Source organism: Salvelinus fontinalis, chromosome 31, assembly GCF_029448725.1.
Source record: "Salvelinus fontinalis isolate EN_2023a chromosome 31, ASM2944872v1, whole genome shotgun sequence".
NCBI classification, from domain to species: domain Eukaryota; kingdom Metazoa; phylum Chordata; class Actinopteri; order Salmoniformes; family Salmonidae; genus Salvelinus; species Salvelinus fontinalis.
In genome coordinates, this window is record NC_074695.1 from 11,116,349 (window position 1) to 11,137,572 (window position 21,224).

Sequence of the window (21,224 nt, forward strand, 5' to 3'; positions counted from 1 at the left end):
GCTCATTGAACGACGGAGGGCCCGCTCATTGAATGACGGAGGGCCCGCTCATTGAATGAAGGAGGGCCCGCTCATTGAATGAAGTAGGGCCCGCTCATTGAATGAAGTAGGGCCCGCTCATTGAATGAAGTAGGGCCCGCTCATTGAATGAAGTAGGGCCCGCTCATTGAATGAAGGAGGGCCCGCTCATTGAATGAAGGAGGGCCCGCTCATTGAACGACGGAGGGCCCGCTCATTGAATGAAGGAGGGCCCGCTCATTGAACGACGGAGGGCCCGCTCATTGAATGAAGGAGGGCCCGCTCATTGAACGACGGAGGGCCCGCTCATTGAACGACGGAGGGCCCGCTCATTGAATGACGGAGGGCCCGCTCATTGAATGAAGGAGGGCCCGCTCATTGAATGAAGTAGGGCCCGCTCATTGAATGAAGTAGGGCCCGCTCATTGAATGAAGTAGGGCCCGCTCATTGAATGAAGTAGGGCCCGCTCATTGAATGAAGTAGGGCCCGCTCATTGAATGAAGGCCTGCACATTTACCCGTTACAACAGATACCTTTTACTAGGCTAATTGTGTGTGTACTGGTGCTGAGTGATTAGTGCTTTTCTAGGTCGGTTAGGTTTCAGTTAGATTATTAAAAAAATAATATTATGTTTGTAAAATATCCCCCCCCCCCCCCCCCCTTTTTAATGGAAATTCCACAGCCAAAAAGTGAACATTGAATTGCCAAAACATTGAAAATATTCTATAGTCTGTGTCAGGTCCACATTTGGTAGACATCAATAACAAAATAATTACACCACTATTTCTGTTGTGTATATGACTTAGTTTGTATCTGATGGCTTTATTAGTTTTGATTTCTTAAAGTCAACATCTTAACATTAGCAGCCAGCGGTATCTTTCTACTCCTCATACTTGCTCGGTCTGTAGCTGTCCTATTTAGTTAGGCTAGCTGCTAGGCTAGTCTGACTAAATCATTTGACTAGTAGTTCTTCAAAGTAGATGAGGCACGCCTATCACGAACTGTCTCTATTCCCTCTCTCGCGTCGTTGTGTTGTGTACTTTCCTCTTTCATGCTGTCTATGCGGTCTGCGTACATCTATCCTAACTTAGCAGGCGTAAAAGTTTATTCATCTCTGCCTGAGCCGAAAAAAACTGGTGCAATGGATTATGGTCATTGCAGTTAATTAACACATTTCTGCACTGAACTAGGTTAAATATTTGCTTAATGAAAACTACAACTCCCTTCAGCCCAGCGTCCCATATAGTTCAGTTGATTTCTCTCTACAGAAACGGCGAGTTGGCTTCAAAGAAACCAAACTAAATGGAATTCAAGTTATTGAACGGACAATTAGTTGTTTAATAACCCCACAAATAATAATACAAAATGGCGGTTAAATCGCACTAGTGTGTACTACTGCACCTTTACGTAGGGTGAGTACGTACCTGTAGATATGCAGTGCGAGACAGTGGGCTTGCCAGCGCACGGCAGAGGAGTTGGACTCGAGCAGGAAGCAGCGGAGGAACTGGATGAGAGTCTCTTTGTCGGCAAACTTGTTGAGCTGAGAGACCAGAGCAGTACACAGCTGGTCCTCCTGGCTACCCACACCGTCACCTGGAGAAGACAACAACATTTTAGAGGAAGACTTGCTTAGAACACACACACACACACACACACACACACACACAAAACAAACTTCAGACTACAGTAGCAAGTCTCTCAAAACACAAACACTTCAGACTACAGTAGCAAGTCTGTTTCTCAAACGTACAACAAATGAAAGGTTTTTCAAGGATAAAAACATAAACGCAATAATTTTCTAACGATCGAAAGACTTTAAAACAAATCAACACATTTTCAACAATATACAGCCATAATTATTTTTCAAGGTTATAATAAGATGAACTCTCGTGTCTCTCTCCTCACCTTCTTTGTCTTTCTCCTTGTCCTCCTTCTTGCTCTTCTTGCTTGAGGACTTGCTCTGAGAGGACTGAGTCCCAGTGCCCCCAGACCCTCCTCCGGAGGAAGAGGAGGAGGAAGAGGAAGCCAGGACCTTGCTGCCACACAGAGCACAGGATAGCAGCTGGAGGAGCACCGGAGACACTCCCTCATCTACCAGGAAGCTGACCTGCAGTAGAAAGTACAGTATGGCTGGAGAGAGAGGGGAGTGGGGGAGAGAGAGGGAAAGGGGGAGGGAGAGAGTTAAGACAAACTAACTCATCCATGCCAACTGAAACTCTCGCAGTAGAGCACAGATTGGCTTGGCTCGATAACAGCAAAAGGATAGGGTTACACTTCAAGAAACTCACACTTGAGGCATAAAGGCTACCCGGGTTACCACTTGAGAAGTCTAAAGGCTACCCGGGTTACCACTGGAGAAGTCTAAAGGCTACCCGGGTTACCACTTGAGAAGTCTAAAGGCTACCCGGGTTACCACTGGAGAAGTCTAAAGGCTACCCGGGTTACCACTGGAGAAGTCTAAAGGCTACCCGGGTTACCACTGGAGAAGTCTAAAGGCTACCCGGGTTACCACTGGAGAAGTCTAAAGGCTACCCGGGTTACCACTTGAGAGGCGAAAGGGCAAAAAAGAGCAAGAGGGAAGAGCCTTGAACTTACAGTCATCCTTCATACAGAACTTCTGACCCTAACCCTAACTTACAGTCATCCTTCATACAGAACTTCTAACCCTAACTTACAGTCATCCTTCATACAGAACTTATGACCCTAACTTACAGTCATCCTTCATACAGAACTTATGACCCTAACTTACAGTCATCCTTCATACAGAACTTCTGACCCTAACTTACAGTCATCCTTCATACAGAACTTCTGACCCTAACTTACAGTCATCCTTCATACAGAACTTCTGACCCTAACTTACAGTCATCCTTCATACAGAACTTTTACATTTTACATTTACATTACATTTAAGTCATTTAGCAGACGCTCTTATCCAGAGCGACTTCTGACCCTAACTTACAGTCATCCTTCATACAGAACTTCTGACCCTAACTTACAGTCATCCTTCATACAGAACTTCTGACCCTAACTTACAGTCATCCTTCATACAGAACTTCTGACCCTAACCCTAACTTACAGTCATCCTTCATACAGAACTTCTGACCCTAACCCTAACTTACAGTCATCCTTCATACAGAACTTCTGACCCTAACCCTAACTTAGTCATCCTTCATACAGAACTTCTGACCCTAACTTAGTCATCCTTCATACAGAACTTCTGACCCTAACTTACAGTCATCCTTCATACAGAACTTCTGACCCTAACTTAGTCATCCGTCATACAGAACTTCTGACCCTAACTTACAGTCATCCTTCATACAGAACTTCTAACCCTAACTTACAGTCATCCTTCATACAGAACTTCTAACCCTAACTTACAGTCATCCTTCATACAGAACTTCTAACCCTAACTTACAGTCATCCTTCATACAGAACTTCTAACCCTAACTTACAGTCATCCTTCATACAGAACTTCTGACCCTAACCCTAACTTACAGTCATCCTTCATACAGAACTTCTGACCCTAACCCTAACTTAGTCATCCTTCATACAGAACTTCTGACCCTAACTTACAGTCATCCTTCATACAGAACTTCTGACCCTAACCCTAACTTACAGTCATCCTTCATACAGAACTTCTGACCCTAACTTAGTCATCCTTCATACAGAACTTCTGACCCTAACTTAGTCATCCGTCATACAGAACTTCTGACCCTAACTTACAGTCATCCTTCATACAGAACTTCTAACCCTAACTTACAGTCATCCTTCATACAGAACTTCTAACCCTAACTTACAGTCATCCTTCATACAGAACTTCTGACCCTAACCCTAACTTACAGTCATCCTTCATACAGAACTTCTGACCCTAACCCTAACTTACAGTCATCCTTCATACAGAACTTCTGACCCTAACCCTAACTTAGTCATCCTTCATACAGAACTTCTGACCCTAACTTAGTCATCCTTCATACAGAACTTCTGACCCTAACTTACAGTCATCCTTCATACAGAACTTCTGACCCTAACTTAGTCATCCGTCATACAGAACTTCTGACCCTAACTTACAGTCATCCTTCATACAGAACTTCTAACCCTAACTTACAGTCATCCTTCATACAGAACTTCTAACCCTAACTTACAGTCATCCTTCATACAGAACTTCTAACCCTAACTTACAGTCATCCTTCATACAGAACTTCTAACCCTAACTTACAGTCATCCTTCATACAGAACTTCTGACCCTAACCCTAACTTACAGTCATCCTTCATACAGAACTTCTGACCCTAACCCTAACTTAGTCATCCTTCATACAGAACTTCTGACCCTAACTTACAGTCATCCTTCATACAGAACTTCTGACCCTAACCCTAACTTACAGTCATCCTTCATACAGAACTTCTGACCCTAACTTAGTCATCCTTCATACAGAACTTCTGACCCTAACTTAGTCATCCGTCATACAGAACTTCTGACCCTAACTTACAGTCATCCTTCATACAGAACTTCTAACCCTAACTTACAGTCATCCTTCATACAGAACTTCTGACCCTAACTTACAGTCATCCTTCATACAGAACTTCTGACCCTAACTTACAGTCATCCTTCATACAGAACTTCTGACCCTAACTTACAGTCATCCTTCATACAGAACTTTTACATTTTACATTTACATTACATTTAAGTCATTTAGCAGACGCTCTTATCCAGAGCGACTTCTGACCCTAACTTACAGTCATCCTTCATACAGAACTTCTGACCCTAACTTACAGTCATCCTTCATACAGAACTTCTGACCCTAACTTACAGTCATCCTTCATACAGAACTTCTGACCCTAACCCTAACTTACAGTCATCCTTCATACAGAACTTCTGACCCTAACCCTAACTTACAGTCATCCTTCATACAGAACTTCTGACCCTAACCCTAACTTAGTCATCCTTCATACAGAACTTCTGACCCTAACTTAGTCATCCTTCATACAGAACTTCTGACCCTAACTTACAGTCATCCTTCATACAGAACTTCTGACCCTAACTTAGTCATCCGTCATACAGAACTTCTGACCCTAACTTACAGTCATCCTTCATACAGAACTTCTAACCCTAACTTACAGTCATCCTTCATACAGAACTTCTGACCCTAACTTACAGTCATCCTTCATACAGAACTTCTGACCCTAACCCTAACTTACAGTCATCCTTCATACAGAACTTCTAACCCTAACTTACAGTCATCCTTCATACAGAACTTCTGACCCTAACCCTAACTTACAGTCATCCTTCATACAGAACTTCTGACCCTAACCCTAACTTAGTCATCCTTCATACAGAACTTCTGACCCTAACTTACAGTCATCCTTCATACAGAACTTCTGACCCTAACCCTAACTTACAGTCATCCTTCATACAGAACTTCTGACCCTAACTTAGTCATCCTTCATACAGAACTTCTGACCCTAACTTAGTCATCCGTCATACAGAACTTCTGACCCTAACTTACAGTCATCCTTCATACAGAACTTCTAACCCTAACTTACAGTCATCCTTCATACAGAACTTCTAACCCTAACTTACAGTCATCCTTCATACAGAACTTCTGCCAGTTGATGGTCCTCTGAGTGGCTATCTCAGCACAGGCCTTCAGGTGCTCCATCTGTTGACAAAAACAGAGAAACTCAAAAACAAGTCGCAAAAATATATATATATTTTTAAAGATGTAAGACTGAGGTATTGTGGATTGATAAAAAAAAAAAAAGTATTTCCCCCCCTAAAACAGATGTAGACACTCACCAGACTAATGAGCGTGTCGTACTGCAGGGCGGAGCCGGAGGTCGCCGTGACGACGCCGGCGCGGAGGAAGATGCCCTGTTCTTCCAGGAGTTTCTTGATGCCGCGGACGTGAGAGTCCAGCGTGTGCAGGTCCCGGAGCTGACGGTACTTCTCCTTAGAACCACAGATGAACAGGAGCAGCTTCCTGACCTGGCGTCTCACGAAGGGCGTCTGTTGAATCATCAGGTACTACGCAGGCAACCATAGATGGTAGAAGGGGTGTTAGTGTGTGTGAGCGAGCGAACTAGTGGGAGACACAGAGAAAAAGGATGTGAGATCATGTACCTCAGACAGGAAGTAGAACCAGGAGTGGTCGAAGACGGGAGGCGGGATGCGGGGGTTGGTGTCAGCGATCTTCTTGATCTGATAAGGTAATCTCAGAACCATCTCAGTCAGAAGTTGGGAGTAGGCCTCAAACACATCAGCAGCATGACCCTGAGAAAGAGAGAGAGAGACAGGAGACAGCGAGAGGAGAGAGCGACAGGAGAGAGCGACAGGAGAAAGAGACAGGAGAGAACATACATGAAGTAAATAGACACACAGGAACACAGTGTCTACCAATCACCTTGTATCCCAAATATCTATTCATTATGTGATCAAGATGACCCATTCAGAACAAGCGTTGCTCCAACTGATCCCCTCAACATGCTGAAACAAAGTCCGTGCAAAACCAGTTTGTGGGCTGAACTCAACAAGATTACGTTTTTGGAAATCGGCGATGGGGTTTCCTCTTACCTTGACGTACTGCCTCAGGAAGAAGGGGCTCATGTCTGGAGGAGAGGAGGAGGTGTGAGGTTTGAGGAGCTGGGAGGCTGCCACAGACTCCTCCTCTTCCTGCTGGCTCTTCCAGAACTCCAGCAGAGACTTGAGGACGTGGAGACAGTAGTCTATCGCCCCCTGACTGAGCAGGGCTGTGGCCGTGGCGTTGGAGATCAGAGAGGACGACTGGAGAAGGGGATGCGATTAGGAAAACTTACAACAGATCAACATAAAATTCCATAGGAGGCCATTTTGAAAGGTAGAAGTCTGTAAAACCCTAACAAAGGCATCACGCTGAAATGTGTCACTTAAAAGGAGCAATATGCAGACATCACTCCGCCATTTCCTGGTTGCTAAAATTCTAATAGTTTGCCTAATTTCTGTTTATGTGACAAAACAGGCAGTGTAGGAAATCATTGTACCACCTAAACCGCTGTGAAATATATTTTCAAAACCGAAAGTTGAAAAGACGCAAAATCAAAACTGAAATCTGCAATATGTAACTTTTGGGTGACCTGACCAAATTCACCTAGAAATGTGAGTTAAAGATCTGTTATTCTCATTGAAAGCAAGTCTAAGAAGCGGTAGATGTGTTCTATGTGCAATATTCCTATGCTTTCCGTTTTTGCGTTTTTTTACTTTCGGTTTTGTACACCAGCTTCAAACAATATTTCTGGTTATGGAAAAAATATTTCACAACAGGTTTAGATGGTACAATGATTCTCTGTACTATACACATTGCCTGTTGTCATAAACTGAAATTAGGTGAACTGTTAGAATTGTAGCAACCAAGAAATGGAGGAGTGATTTCTGCACTGTGCATCTTTAAGAGAGGAAGCATAGAAATAGCACAGATCTCTACCGCTTAAGACGTGCTTTCAATGAGAATGACAGATCTATAACTCACATTTCTATGTGAATTTGGTCATATTGCAGCTTTAATAAAAGCATTTTTTAAATATACTTCATTGTCCTCCATGAGTGACTGAATATAATTTACTCTTCTGGTCAATAAAGAAAATTATGAATTTTATTTTTGGTAAATATTGGAGGAGAGGAAAGCCCGTACCTCAGAGGAAGACTTAGATCCAGACTTGGTTCTGGACATGAACACAGAGAGCAATCTCATGATGACCAGATGGACCTCGTTGATGGGGCTGCGCTCATTCTTCTTGGACACGTCCTGGAGGAGAGAAAAAAAAAAAAAAAAAACAGGGGGTGAGAGAACGAACAATGAAAAAGGGACACACACACCAAGGCTGTTTCTAACGGCTGTTACGGTGACCGTATTACCGCCGCACTGGTGGTCACAAGTCATGACCGCAGTCAAAGGTGACCGTTTAGTCACGGTAACTAGGCTTCTCCAAAAACTGCGCACTGATGCTGCTGCTGGTCATTGATAGTCTACCAAACCTTTTAACTGCCTGGTGCTCAGCACTCTATTGTCCCTCTAATCACTCTGACATCAATGCAAATGTCATGAGAGCCCATGAGCTCATGTTGCGCAACATTTCTGTAGGCTATACAATTGTGTGAGAAAACAGAGTGATGGCCTCTATTAAAAAGAGGAGGATCCCATCAGCTTCCTATAGGGTAGGCCTCCTATATTTATTTCAAAACTTTCCAAATATTAAGTACCTTGCTTTTCTTTATAAACAGGAGTATATCCCACCTGGCTGGCATGAAAATAAACCACAGGGGAAAAGTGTCCTCCATTCACTATTTAAGTGCATAGATGACATGTATTTATTTCCCGCTGCCCCCTGTTTCGATACAGGTGCATGATAATGGTCCATTCTAAATCAAAACTAATTTAACACACATATTATTTAGTATAGGTGAAGACAAGATTTAATTTTAAGAACAGTCTGATGGGTGACAATATTGGCCAATCACTGAATGATGCATGACCCCTTGTGAATGATGCATGACCCCTTGTGAATGATGCATGACCCCTTGTGAATGATGCATGACCCCTTGTGAATGATGCATGACCCCTTGTGAATGATGCATGACCCCTTGTGAATGATGCATGACCCCTTGTGAATGATGCATGACCCCTTGTGAATGATGTATGACCCCTTGTGAATGATGCATGACCCCTTGTGAATGATGCATGACCCCTTGTGAATGATGCATGACCCCTTGTGAATGATGCATGACCCCTTGTGAATGATGCATGACCCCTTGTGAATGATGCATGACCCCTTGTGAATGATGTATGACCCCTTGTGAATGATGTATGACCCCTTGTGAATGATGTATGACCCCTTGTGAATGATGTATGACCCCTTGTGAATGCTGCCTAGTGTGTGCAGTAAGACAAGGTATGGCTTTTTTTAAACAACTTTTTCAAATCAAAGTCTCACACCTCATGTAGCCTAGCCCATGGTTTGATAAGGTTTGTATCACAACTAAAGTGGCCAAATAACTTCTTAAAAATGGAAGCACATGAATCTGCTTTACAACAGGTGTAGATCCTAACTGGCATACATGAGCAGCTTGTGAGTTACACATTTGGGGAGGATCATTTTCACCATAAAAATGCACCTTTATAATAGGTCAACTTTTATACTACGGAGGATAGTAGATTGACACAGGCTAGTAGTTTACTGTAGGCTAGTGCTTTTGCTGTTCGTTAGGCCTACAATCTCATCTTGTTGGTTGACGGAAAGTAAATGTGGACAGTTCTTTCAATATCGTCAATATGCACCTTGGAATTGGATAAGGACGCACGCCGTAGGGTCTCAGATGTGTCCGTCTTCACTTGCAGCCTGTGAGAAGGACCTAATCACGTGACGGGCATTGGTTCATAAAAATGTAGATAACTGAGAGAGCCATGTGAGTGAGAGGTGCTTTGGAGCACAGCGATAGGCAGCCGGGACTTATAATTATTATATTCAGAAGAAGGGCACAACGACCACGAGGCATGGATTTTTTTTAGGTGGCATTACGGCCACACAAGGGGGTTTGGTCACTGGGAAATTCGAGGCCTGGTGAGAATATTATCAAGTGTTTGTTAAACTGTGAATGAGAGACTGATGAAGTGCGTGCAGCCTGCACAATTTATTTATATAAAATCGCATCATGCAGCCTTACAATGTATTAAAAAATCGAAATATATAAGCCCGACGTTTTGTAGAACTAAAGTTGCATAAATACATCTAAATTAAGCAGATAGGAACACCTGTTTCTTTGTTTTTAACCGACACAGAATAGCCGCCTGTGCGTACTCTCCCTCAATCACACAGAAAATATCCTTTCTATTTTATTCAAATTTGTTCAAATTGTATTCTTCATACTATAAAATAATGCCACGTAATTATAAATGAACTACTGTAGCCTACAGCCATATGGCACAGCCAGCTCAGGACCTAACATAAGGAGTATCCTATTCTGTTCTAGACAACATTTTCTTCATATCCTGTTTCTTTAGACCTGTCTAAAACAAATAATGGATTTATTGTGACGGTGTAGACTATATTACATGGATTTATTAGACTTAGATTTAAAATGTAGATGTTACAAAAGGTCTGCATCAGTGGCTTGTAGGCTGTGTGTGTGGAAGGTAGGAGATGCTAAATGTGATTATGTTAATTAATGGTCAAAACGTTAATCGCCATCAATTCTTTTCTTCTGCATCCTTGTTAACCCATTTCCTCTCAAAGCTCCAATGTGCTTTGAGAGGAAAGGAATCGAGGAAACGAGGACGGAGCAAGGATATGACGCCGTCACACACACACGGTAGGTACCTTCTTGTGCATGCCCAGCTCGGCGATGAGTAGAGCCAGCAGGTCGTCCAGGGCTCCCTTGTCCTTGTCATCTTCTCCATCCAGGTCAGAGGTCAGCATCAGGACCACCTGCATTACATTGACCAAAATGCTCTATAACCTGAAAGACTGGGAGTCGGTCCCAAATGGCACCCTACTCCCTATATAGTGCACTACTATAGACCAGAGCCCTATTCCCTATATAGTGCACTACTATAGACCAGAGCCCTATTCCCTATATAGTGCACTACTTTTGACCAGGGTGCCATTTGCGACACAGCCTCCTAATCAGTACATTCAACTAAAGGGAAGTAAAAACATTTTTTTTTTTTTTTTTTTAAACATATCACGATCTTTCCAAATCCTCCCAAACAGTTGGTATCTGCAAAATCATTGGCAGTAAAGAAGGACAAGTTTGAATGGATGAAAGGCCAGTACAACAGCAAATGGGCTAGTACCTGCATGTAGGGGATAGCGTGGACTCCTCCTACACTGTCCAGCTGGGGCAGGTGCTGTAGGAGTCGCTCCAGCAGCATCAGACGCACCATGTGGAGTCTGGAAGAGATACAAGAAGGACGTCAGAAAACAAAGCACTCCAAAACAACTCCACTGTTGCCATAGAGACAACAGGCGTGGTTAGATACGCAGTACCAGTCTAAAGTTTGGACACTCATTCAAGGGTTTTTCATTATTTTGACTTTTTTTCCTACATTGTAGAATAATAGTGAAGACATACAAACTATGAAATAGCACGTATGGAATTATGTAGTAACCAAAAAAGGTTTAAACAAATCAAAATATATTTTATGAGATTCATCAAGGAGCCTTGATGACATCTTTGCACTCTTGGCATTCTCTCAACCAGCTTAATGAGGTAGTCACCTGGAATGCATTTTAATTAACAGGTGTGTCTTGTTTAAAGTTAAGGAGGAAAGAAACTCCACCAATTAATGTGTTATACAGACGATAGCCCTATTTGGTAAAAGACCAAGTCCATATTATGGCAAGAACAGCTCAAATAAGCAAAGAGAAATGCCATTCCATCATTACTTTTTGACATGAACGTCAGTCAATCTGGAAAATTTAAAGAACTTTTAAAGTTCCTTCAGGTGCAGTCCAAAAACCATCAAGCTCTATGAAACTGGCTCTCATGAGGACCGCCACAGGAAGGGAAGACCCAGAGTTACCTCTGCTGGAGAGGATAAGTTCAGAGTTACCAGCCTCAGAAATTGCAGCCCAAATAAATGCTTTACAGAGTTCAAGTAACAGACATCAGGCCTTCATGGTCAAATTGTTGCAAAGAACCCACTACTAAAGGACACCAATAATAAGAAGAGACTTGCTTGGGCCAAAAAAACATGAGCAATGGACATTAGACCTCTCCCTCAACGTGATCAAGACACAGGAGATGATTGTGGACTACAGGAAAAAGAGGACCCAGAACGCCCCCATTCTAATCAACGGGGCTGCAGTGAAGCAGGTTGAGAGTTTCAAGTTCCTTGGTGTCCACATCACTAACAAACTAACATGGTCCAAACACACCAAGACAGTCGTGAAGAAGGCACGACAACCTATTCCCCCCTCAGGAGACTGAAAATATTTGGCATTGGTCCTCAGATCCTCAAAAAGTTCTACAGCTGCACCATCGAGTGCATCCTGACGGGTTGCATCACTGCCTGGTATGGCAACTGCTCGGCCTCCGACCGCAAAGCACTACAGAGGGTAGTGCGAACGACCCAGTACATCACCGGGGCCAAACTTCCTCCCATCCAGGACCTCTAAACCAGACAGTGTCAGAGGAAAGCCCTAAAAATTGTCAAAGACTCCAGCCACCCCAGTCATAGACTGTTCTCTCTGCTACCGCACGGCAAGCAGTACCGGAGCGGCAAGTCTAGGTCCAAGAGGCTTCTAAACAGCTTCTACCCCCCAAGCCATAAGACTCCTGAACATCTAATCAAATGGCTACCCAGACTATTTGCATTGCCCCCACCCCCTCTCTCACACCGCTGCTACTCTCTGTTGTCATCTATGCATAGTCACTTTAATAACTCTACTTACATGTACATACTACCTCAAACAACCGGTGCCCCCACACATTGACTCTGTATCAGTACCCCCTGTATATAGCTTCCATATTGACTCTGTATCAGTACCCCCTGTATATAGTCCCACTATTATTATTTTACTGCTGCTCTAATTACTTTTTACTTTTATTTCTTATCCGTATTTTTAAAACTGCATTGTTGGTTAGGGGCTCGTAAGGAAAGATTTCACTGTTGTATTCGGCGCATGTGACTAAAACAATTTGATTTGAAATCTGTCCTTCGGTCTGGTTCCAACCTCCGTGTCTTTGTGAGACGCAGGTGAATGGATGATCTTCGCATGTGTATTTCCCACCGTGAAGCATGGAGGAGGAGGTGTGATGGTTTGGGGGTTCTTTGCTGGTGACACTGTCTGTGAATTATTTAGAATTAAAAAGGCACACTTAACCAGCATGGCTACCACAGTATTCTGCAGCGATACGCCATCCCATCTGGTTTGTGCTTAGTGGGACTATCATTTGTTTTTCAACAGGACAATGACCCAACACACCTCCAGGCTGTGTAAGGGCTATTTGACCAAGAAGGAGAGTGATGGAGTGCTGCATCAGATGACCTGGCCTCCACAATCACCCGACCTCAACCCAATTGAGATGGTTTGGGATGAGTTGGACAGCCTCCAGTATTTATGCTGCAGTAGTTTGTGTCGGGGGGCTAGGGTCAGTTGGTTATACCTGGAGTACTTCTCCTGTCTTATCCAGTGTCCTGTGTGAATTTAAGTATGCTTTCTCTAATTCTCTCGTTCTCTCTTTCTTTCTCTCTCTGAGAACCTGATCCCTAGGACCATACGTCAGGACTACCGGGCATGACGACTCCCTGCTGCCCCCAGTCCGCCTGGCCTTGCTGCTATTCCAGTTTCAACGGTTCTGCCTGCGGTTACGGAACCCCTACCTGTCCCAGACCTGCTGTTTTCAACTCTTAATGATCGGCTATGAAAAGCCAACAGATTTATTCCTGATTATTATTTGACCATGCTTGTCATTTATGAACATTTTGAAAATCTAGGCTCTCTCTAATTTTCTCCTTCTCTCTTTCTTTCTCTCGGAGGACCTGAGCCCTGGGACCATACGTCGGGACTGCCGGGCGTGGTGGCTCCTTGCTGTCCCCAGTCCGCCTGGCCTTGCTGCTGTTCTGCCTGCGGTTATGGAACCGCCACCTGTCCCAGACCTGTTGTTTTTCAACTCTTAATGATCGGCTATGAAAAGCCAACTGAATATTATTCATGATTATTATTTGACCATGCTTGTCACTTATGAACATTTTTGAACATCTTGGCATAGTTCTGTTATAATCTCCACCCGGCACAGCCAGAAGAGGACTGGCCACCCCTCATAGCCTGGTTCCTCTCTAGGTTTCTTCCTGGGTTTTAGCCTTTCTAGGGAGTTTTTCCTAGCCACCGTGCTTCTACACCTGCATTCTAGCTGTTTGGGGTTTTAGGCTGGGTCTCTGTACAGCACTTCGAGACATTAGCTGATGTACGAAGGGCTATATAAAATAAACTTGATTGATTGATTGACCGCAGAGTGAAGGAAAAGCAGCCAACAAGTGCTCAGCATATGTGGGAACGCCTTTAAGACTGTTGGAAAAGCATTCCAGGTGAAGCTGGTTGAGAGAATGCCAATAAATGGGCAAAGATGTCAAGGAAAAGGGTTGCTACTTTTAATAATCTATGGTTCCATGTGTGTTATTTCATAGTTTTGACATCTTCACTATTATTCTACAATGTAGAAAATAGTAAAAACAAAGAAAAACCCTTGAATGAGTAGGTGTTCTAAAACTTTTGACTTGTACTGTATGTACAGATATCAGATACACAAAAATCTCCCTAGAGATTCTTCTTTCCGTGAGAAGTGACGTCAAATCGCACCGTTTCTAAGGACCACCACTGCAAACAGTTCAAAGTAAAAAATGGGCAAAAGTCCATACCATAAAATACAATGGTAGAATCAAACCACCACAGTGTCTTGGTGGTTGGTTCCTGACCTGTTGCTGGTGTGGATGTCCCCCTCTGTCTCTGCGTCTCCGTCCGATCCATCGCCCTCTTGCTGGGCTGTGGTGGTGCTGATGGCACCTGTGCTGGAGCTCACACTACCTGGTCCTGCTGGGTGGCCCTCGACGGTTGTGTCCCCGTACGCACTGCTGCGGCCTGACACTAGAGAGAGAGAGAGAGAGAGAGAGAGACAAGGGTAGAGGACGAACATCAGGAAACAGACCTCCGCCAAGTGCCTAGGACCTAGGGGTTTAGTGGGTACAAGGCTAGGGATTAGTTGTGATTCGATTTGGCTTAAAAAAAAACGCATTCTTCCTGCCTCCTTTCCTTGAAATAATTACTGATTAGACAGATGAACACAACAGATCCACCACATGGCGTTCACATGTCCAGTCATTTCTAAATCAGATAACTTCCAAAGAAACTAGGAAGGACGTTTGAATAGGACATCACAGTTTCCTCTGTGTGTCAACTCACCACTGTGTTCTCCTGCCACTGAGTCGATGGCAGACCCCCCACTCTCGGACCCCACACTGCCCCCGTGCTCGGCCGGAGAGGTCCGTAGCGTAGAACCGTCCGTGGCGGCCGTACTGCCCTCGTCGTCTGATGCTGGGGCTGTAAGCATAACCACAGCTGTTACAGGAAAAATACCCTCCCTCCTCTAGAAGCATAAGCACAGCTGTTACCGGAAAAAATACCCTCCCTCCTCTAGAAGCATAAGCACAGCTGTTACAGGAAAAAATACCCTCCCTCCTCTAGAAGCATAAGCACAGCTGTTACAGGAAAAAATACCCTCCCTCCTCTAGAAGCATAAGCACAGCTGTTACAGGAAAAATCCCCCCCCACCTCCTCCAGAAGCACAGCTGTTACAGGAAAAAATACCCTCCCTCCTCTAGAAGCATAAGCAAAGCTGTTACAGGAGAAACACCCTACCTCCCCTATTCTGCTTTTTTGTTAATGGAACAGAAAACTGAGTCCAGTTGCCCAAACACAGATTAAGTCTAGTCTTGAATTACAAGACACTTTCAATGGAGAACCAAATGGGGCTTAAAACCATCCCTGAGAGCGGTGATTTAAAACAGATTTAAAAGTTGGTGGTAGTCTGTTGTGTAGAATGAGCTTCATTACCTGATGCGGTGGTGTCTGACAGGGTGCCTGCATCCAGAGAAGAAGAGCTGGGAGCCTGACCTGATAGGCCGAGAGACTGGAGACCTAGGGCACTGCTGCTGCTGCCTGGATCAACATATAAACACCACCCACAAGGTCATTATCAACACAGCTAAACCTTCACACAAACACAGTTCACTGCTACAGTGAGTATGACCTGACAGCCCTAGAGACTGGAGAACTAGGGCACTGCTGCTGCTGCCTGGATCAACATATAACACCACCCACAAGGTCATTATCAACACAGCTAAACCTTCCCACAAACACAGTTCACTGCTACAGTGAGTCTGACCTGACAGCCCTAGAGACTGGAGAACTAGGGCACTGCTGCTGCTGCCTGGATCAACATATAAACACCACCCACAAGGTCATTATCAACACAGCTAAACCTTCCCACAAACACAGTTCACTGCTACAGTGAGTCTGACCTGACAGACCTAGAGACTGGAGAACTAGGGCACTGCTGCTGCTGCCTGGATCAACATATAAACACCACCCACAAGGTCATTATCAACACAGCTAAACCTTCACACAAACACAGTTCACTGCTACAGTGAGTCTGACCTGACAGACCTAGAGACTGGAGAACTAGGGCACTGCTGCTAGAGCCTAGAATAGTATAACTACAACAGGGTTGTCAAACCTCAACTCTCAAACACAAACAGTGGTTTGTTGATCCAGATTCTAATGGCGATGCTAGCATTAGCATCGCTAGCATTAGCATTAGCGATGCTAGCCAATTAGCCAATGCTATCATGTCAAGCAAGGGTACAGAAACAGTCAGTCGATAAACATTACAGGTCATTTTTTATTTTTTCAGGCAAAAGATTATTGGCAAACCAGATTAAGTACCACAATATGTAGTATCTGGACTGGAGTATTAATTTAAAAAAAATGAATATTCAAGTGTATGACTCTCACAATGGTGCGGTATTAGTGCGTATTGACCTTGCTGGTCTTGCTGGAGACTCAGTGCGATGGCTAGCTCCACCATGGTCTCGTCGTCCGCGTCTGGAGGGATGTCCAGCATCGGGGGGAAGCCCTCGGCCCCGGCCAGAAGAGCCTCCAGGGGAGACGGGTTCCCATTGTTCACATTCTCCGCTGTCTCCAGAACCATGGACTCAGACTGGATAGAGATACACAGACCAGACAACAACAGACAATAAGCAAACACTATCAAAATGGACAGATAACGTTTTGCATTTTTCCATCGTGAACAATATTTTGGTGTGTGTTTATAAAAAAAAATATATATATTGTACATATCACAGATGTTAATATGGCTATTTTTGGTCCACCAGCCACTGTGGCCATTCAGATTTAGTTTTTTACCAGCCCCCCAAAAAATGTCCCTCAAATTATACCATAAAAGCAACAACGTTTGAGCATGTTTTGTCATGTTTCTAAAACAATACATAATATATTAGTAGTAAGAAGTAAACAAATTGTTTAAATCACATTTTCTGTGACCTGAGTCTTTTAACAAAAATATTACAGAGACAAAAAATGTTCACCTGCCCCTTTAAGAGCGGGTATGTTACCGTGGTAATGCGATTTGAGTCCTGTTTGTGCATGTGAGATTGAGTATGAGGAGTGGACACTAGATTACTACAGTGTGTATGAGGAGTGGACACTAGATTACTACAGTGTGTATGAGGAGTGGACACTAGATTACTACAGTGTGTATGAGGAGTGGACACTAGATTACTACCGTGTGTATGAGGAGTGGACACTAGATTACTACCGTGTGTATGAGGAGTGGACACTAGATTACTACAGTGTGTATGAGGAGGAGTGGACACTAGATTACTACAGTGTGTATGAGGAGTGGGTGAGGAGGAGTGGACACTAGCGATTGGACCAGACTCACCACCATCTCAAAGAGACTCACCACCATCTCAAAGTCGCCATGGTCGACTTCACCCTGCTCCTGACTCTCCTGCCTGCCCCCCTCTCCTCCCGTCAGCCCCAACGGCTGCATCTTGTCATCAACATCATCCTCATCATCATCGTCTTTGTCTCCTGGAGGAGGAGGAGGAGGAACAGGGAGAAGAGAAGAGAAGAGGAACGGGGAGAAGAAGAGGAACGGGGAGAAGAGGAGGAACGGGGAGAAGAGGAGGAACGGGGAGAAGAGGAGGAACGGGGAGAAGAAGAGGAACGGGGAGAAGAGGAGGAACGGGGAGAAGAAGAGGAACGGGGAGAAGAAGAGGAACGGGGAGAAAGAGGAGGAACAGGAAGAAGAGGAGGAACGGGGAGAAGAGGAGGAACGGGAAGAAGAGGAGGAACGGGAAGAAGAGGAGGAACGGGGAGAAGAGGAGGAACGGGGGGAGAAGAGGAGGAACGGGGAGAAGAGGAGGAACGGGGAGAAGAGGAGGAACAGGGAGAAAAGGAGGAACAGGGAGAAAGGAGGAGAACACTCAGTGTCGATGGAAACATTTAGTGGTTTCTGATTTGTCCAAGCCTTCACACCAAACTCTTTAAGAGATTAATAGAGCAGAAGATGTTGAAAAACTATCCTAAAATATAGAAGAACAGAGAAGTCTAAACAAAAGCATCGGTTTTTAGATTTTTTTTTATAACGTTCTGAAATTAACTTTTTGGCTGTTCTATTGGTCCAACCCTGTTCCCGGAGAGCTCCCGTCCTCTAGGTTCTAACCCTGTTCCTGGAGAGCTCCCGTCCTCTAGGTTCTAACCCTGTTCCTGGAGAGCGCCCGTCCTCTAGGTTTTCATTACAACCCTGTTCCTGGAGAGCTCCCGTCCTCTAGGTTTTAACCCTGTTCCTGGAGAGCTCCCGTCCTCTAGGTTCCAACCCTGTTCCTGGAGAGCTCCCGTGCTCTAGGTTTTCATTCCAACCCTGTTCCTGGAGAGCTCCCGTCCTCTAGGTTCCAACCCTGTTCCTGGAGAGCTCCCGTCCTCTAGGTTCCAACCCTGTTCCTGGAGAGCTCCCGTGCTCTAGGTTTTCATTCCAACCCTGTTCCTGGAGAGCTCCCGTCCTCTAGGTTCCAACCCTGTTCCTGGAGAGCTCCCGTGCTCTAGGTTTTCATTCCAACCCTGTTCCTGGAGAGCTCCCGTGCTCTAGGTTCCAACCCTGTTCCTGGAGAGCTCCCGTCCTCTAGGTTCTAACCCTGTTCCTGGAGAGCTCCCGTCCTCTAGGTTCTAACCCTGTTCCTGGAGAGCTCCCGTCCTCTAGGTTCTAACCCTGTTCCTGGAGAGCTCCCGTCCTCTAGGTTCTAACCCTGTTCCTGGAGAGCTCCCGTCCTCTAGGTTCTAACCCTGTTCCTGGAGAGCTCCCGTGCTCTAGGTTTTCATTCCAACCCTGTTCCTGGAGAGCTCCCGTGCTCTAGGTTCCAACCCTGTTCCTGGAGAGCTCCCGTCCTCTAGGTTCTAACCCTGTTCCTGGAGAGCTCCCGTCCTCTAGGTTCTAACCCTGTTCCTGGAGAGCTCCCGTGCTCTAGGTTCTAACCCTGTTCCTGGAGAGCTCCCGTCCTCTAGGTTCTAACCCTGTTCCTGGAGAGCTCCCGTGCTCTAGGTTCCAACCCTGTTCCTGGAGAGCTCCCGTGCTCTAGGTTTTCATTCCAACCCTGTTCCTGGAGAGCTCCCGTGCTCTAGGTTCCAACCCTGTTCCTGGAGAGCTCCCGTCCTCTAGGTTCTAACCCTGTTCCTGGAGAGCTCCCGTCCTCTAGGTTCTAACCCTGTTCCTGGAGAGCTCCCGTCCTCTAGGTTCTAACCCTGTTCCTGGAGAGCGCCCGTCCTCTAGGTTTTCATTACAACCCTGTTCCTGGAGAGCTCCCGTCCTCTAGGTTTTAACCCTGTTCCTGGAGAGCTCCCGTCCTCTAGGTTCCAACCCTGTTCCTGGAGAGCTCCCGTCCTCTAGGTTCCAACCCTGTTCCTGGAGAGCTCCCGTGCTCTAGGTTTTCATTCCAACCCTGTTCCTGGAGAGCTCCCGTCCTCTAGGTTCCAACCCTGTTCCTGGAGAGCTCCCGTGCTCTAGGTTTTCATTCCAACCCTGTTCCTGGAGAGCTCCCGTGCTCTAGGTTCCAACCCTGTTCCTGGAGAGCTCCCGTCCTCTAGGTTCTAACCCTGTTCCTGGAGAGCTCCCGTCCTCTAGGTTCTAACCCTGTTCCTGGAGAGCTCCCGTCCTCTAGGTTCTAACCCTGTTCCTGGAGAGCTCCCGTCCTCTAGGTTCTAACCCTGTTCCTGGAGAGCTCCCGTCCTCTAGGTTCTAACCCTGTTCCTGGAGAGCTCCCGTCCTCTAGGTTCTAACCCTGTTCCTGGAGAGCTCCCGTCCTCTAGGTTCTAACCCTGTTCCTGGAGAGCTCCCGTCCTCTAGGTTCTAACCCTGTTCCTGGAGAGCTCCCGTCCTCTAGGTTCTAACCCTGTTCCTGGAGAGCTCCCGTCCTCTAGGTTCTAACCCTGTTCCTGGAGAGCTCCCGTCCTCTAGGTTCTAACCCTGTTCCTGGAGAGCTCCCGTCCTCTAGGTTCTAACCCTGTTCCTGGAGAGCTCCCGTCCTCTAGGTTCTAACCCTGTTCCTGGAGAGCTCCCGTCCTCTAGGTTCTAACCCTGTTCCTGGAGAGCTCCCGTCCTCTAGGTTCTAACCCTGTTCCTGGAGAGCTCCCGTCCTCTAGGTTCTAACCCTGTTCCTGGAGAGCTCCCGTCCTCTAGGTTCTAACCCTGTTCCTGGAGAGCTCCCGTCCTCTAGGTTCTAACCCTGTTCCTGGAGAGCTCCCGTCCTCTAGGTTCTAACCCTGTTCCTGGAGAGCTCCCGTCCTCTAGGTTCTAACCCTGTTCCTGGAGAGCTCCCGTCCTCTAGGTTCTAACCCTGTTCCTGGAGAGCTCCCGTCCTCCAGGTTCTAACCCTGTTCCTGGAGAGCTCCCGTCCTCCAGATTGTTATTCCAACCTCAATCTAACGCACCTGATTCTAATTATTAGCTGGGTTGATAAACTGAATCAGATTAGTTACAAAATGGGATTCGAGTGAAAACCTACAGGAAGATTGCTCTCCAGGAAAACAGGGTTTGAAAGCCCTGGTCTGATTCAGGGGTAGGAGATACCTACCCATGGGTGTGTTGGAGCGAGGGGGAGACGGAAGAGTCACGTGACGGCGTTTGTTCCTGGGTCGGAGCACTCGGATCAGGGCCTGCTTACAGGCGAAGCTAACAGACGTGTCCTGGAATAAAAAAAAACATAATCAATCACTTCAATTGATTATATAAATGCACTTTTTACATCATTTAAGTGTTATTTAGGTAAAGAAACAAGGTAGAACACGGCACAAATGCCGATCCGGGATCAACACGGCAAAATATGACAATTGAAAATATATTTTCCACAGGTCTATGTCTAAAGTGTATCTGAGGAACGTACGGGACACAGTAGCATCTGCATGTAGATCTTGGAGGCCACGTTAATGTAGTCCAGCTCACAGGTGCAGAACCCATGGATGATGTCCACCAATGCGTTTACTGTAGCTTCAATGTGGGTCAGACCTGGAGAGGAACAACAATTGATAGATTCATATAATTAGTCTAAACAAACATCCAGATTTTTTTTTAAATAGCAGATCATGCCGTGCCCCCCCCAAAAAAA

The 21,224-nt window shown here is 45.4% G+C and overlaps 1 protein-coding gene across 1 annotated transcript in view; it reads right to left on the reverse strand.

Annotated features, from left to right (window-relative positions):
* Nucleotides 1–21,224, reverse strand: part of ubr4 (ubiquitin protein ligase E3 component n-recognin 4) — a 133,026-nt gene that overhangs the window by 31,847 nt on the left and 79,955 nt on the right. The window contains exons 40-55 of the mRNA XM_055891302.1: nt 21,003–21,124; nt 20,694–20,805; nt 17,528–17,658; nt 16,585–16,762; nt 15,598–15,702; nt 14,947–15,084; nt 14,463–14,631; nt 10,839–10,935; nt 10,363–10,470; nt 7,680–7,793; nt 6,587–6,796; nt 6,137–6,286; nt 5,813–6,040; nt 5,597–5,675; nt 1,924–2,148; nt 1,443–1,611 (exon numbers count right to left, since the gene is read on the reverse strand). Coding sequence (XP_055747277.1) covers nt 1,443–1,611; nt 1,924–2,148; nt 5,597–5,675; nt 5,813–6,040; nt 6,137–6,286; nt 6,587–6,796; nt 7,680–7,793; nt 10,363–10,470; nt 10,839–10,935; nt 14,463–14,631; nt 14,947–15,084; nt 15,598–15,702; nt 16,585–16,762; nt 17,528–17,658; nt 20,694–20,805; nt 21,003–21,124 — 2,335 coding nt within the window. The remainder of the gene's footprint in view (nt 1–1,442; nt 1,612–1,923; nt 2,149–5,596; nt 5,676–5,812; nt 6,041–6,136; nt 6,287–6,586; nt 6,797–7,679; nt 7,794–10,362; nt 10,471–10,838; nt 10,936–14,462; nt 14,632–14,946; nt 15,085–15,597; nt 15,703–16,584; nt 16,763–17,527; nt 17,659–20,693; nt 20,806–21,002; nt 21,125–21,224) is intronic.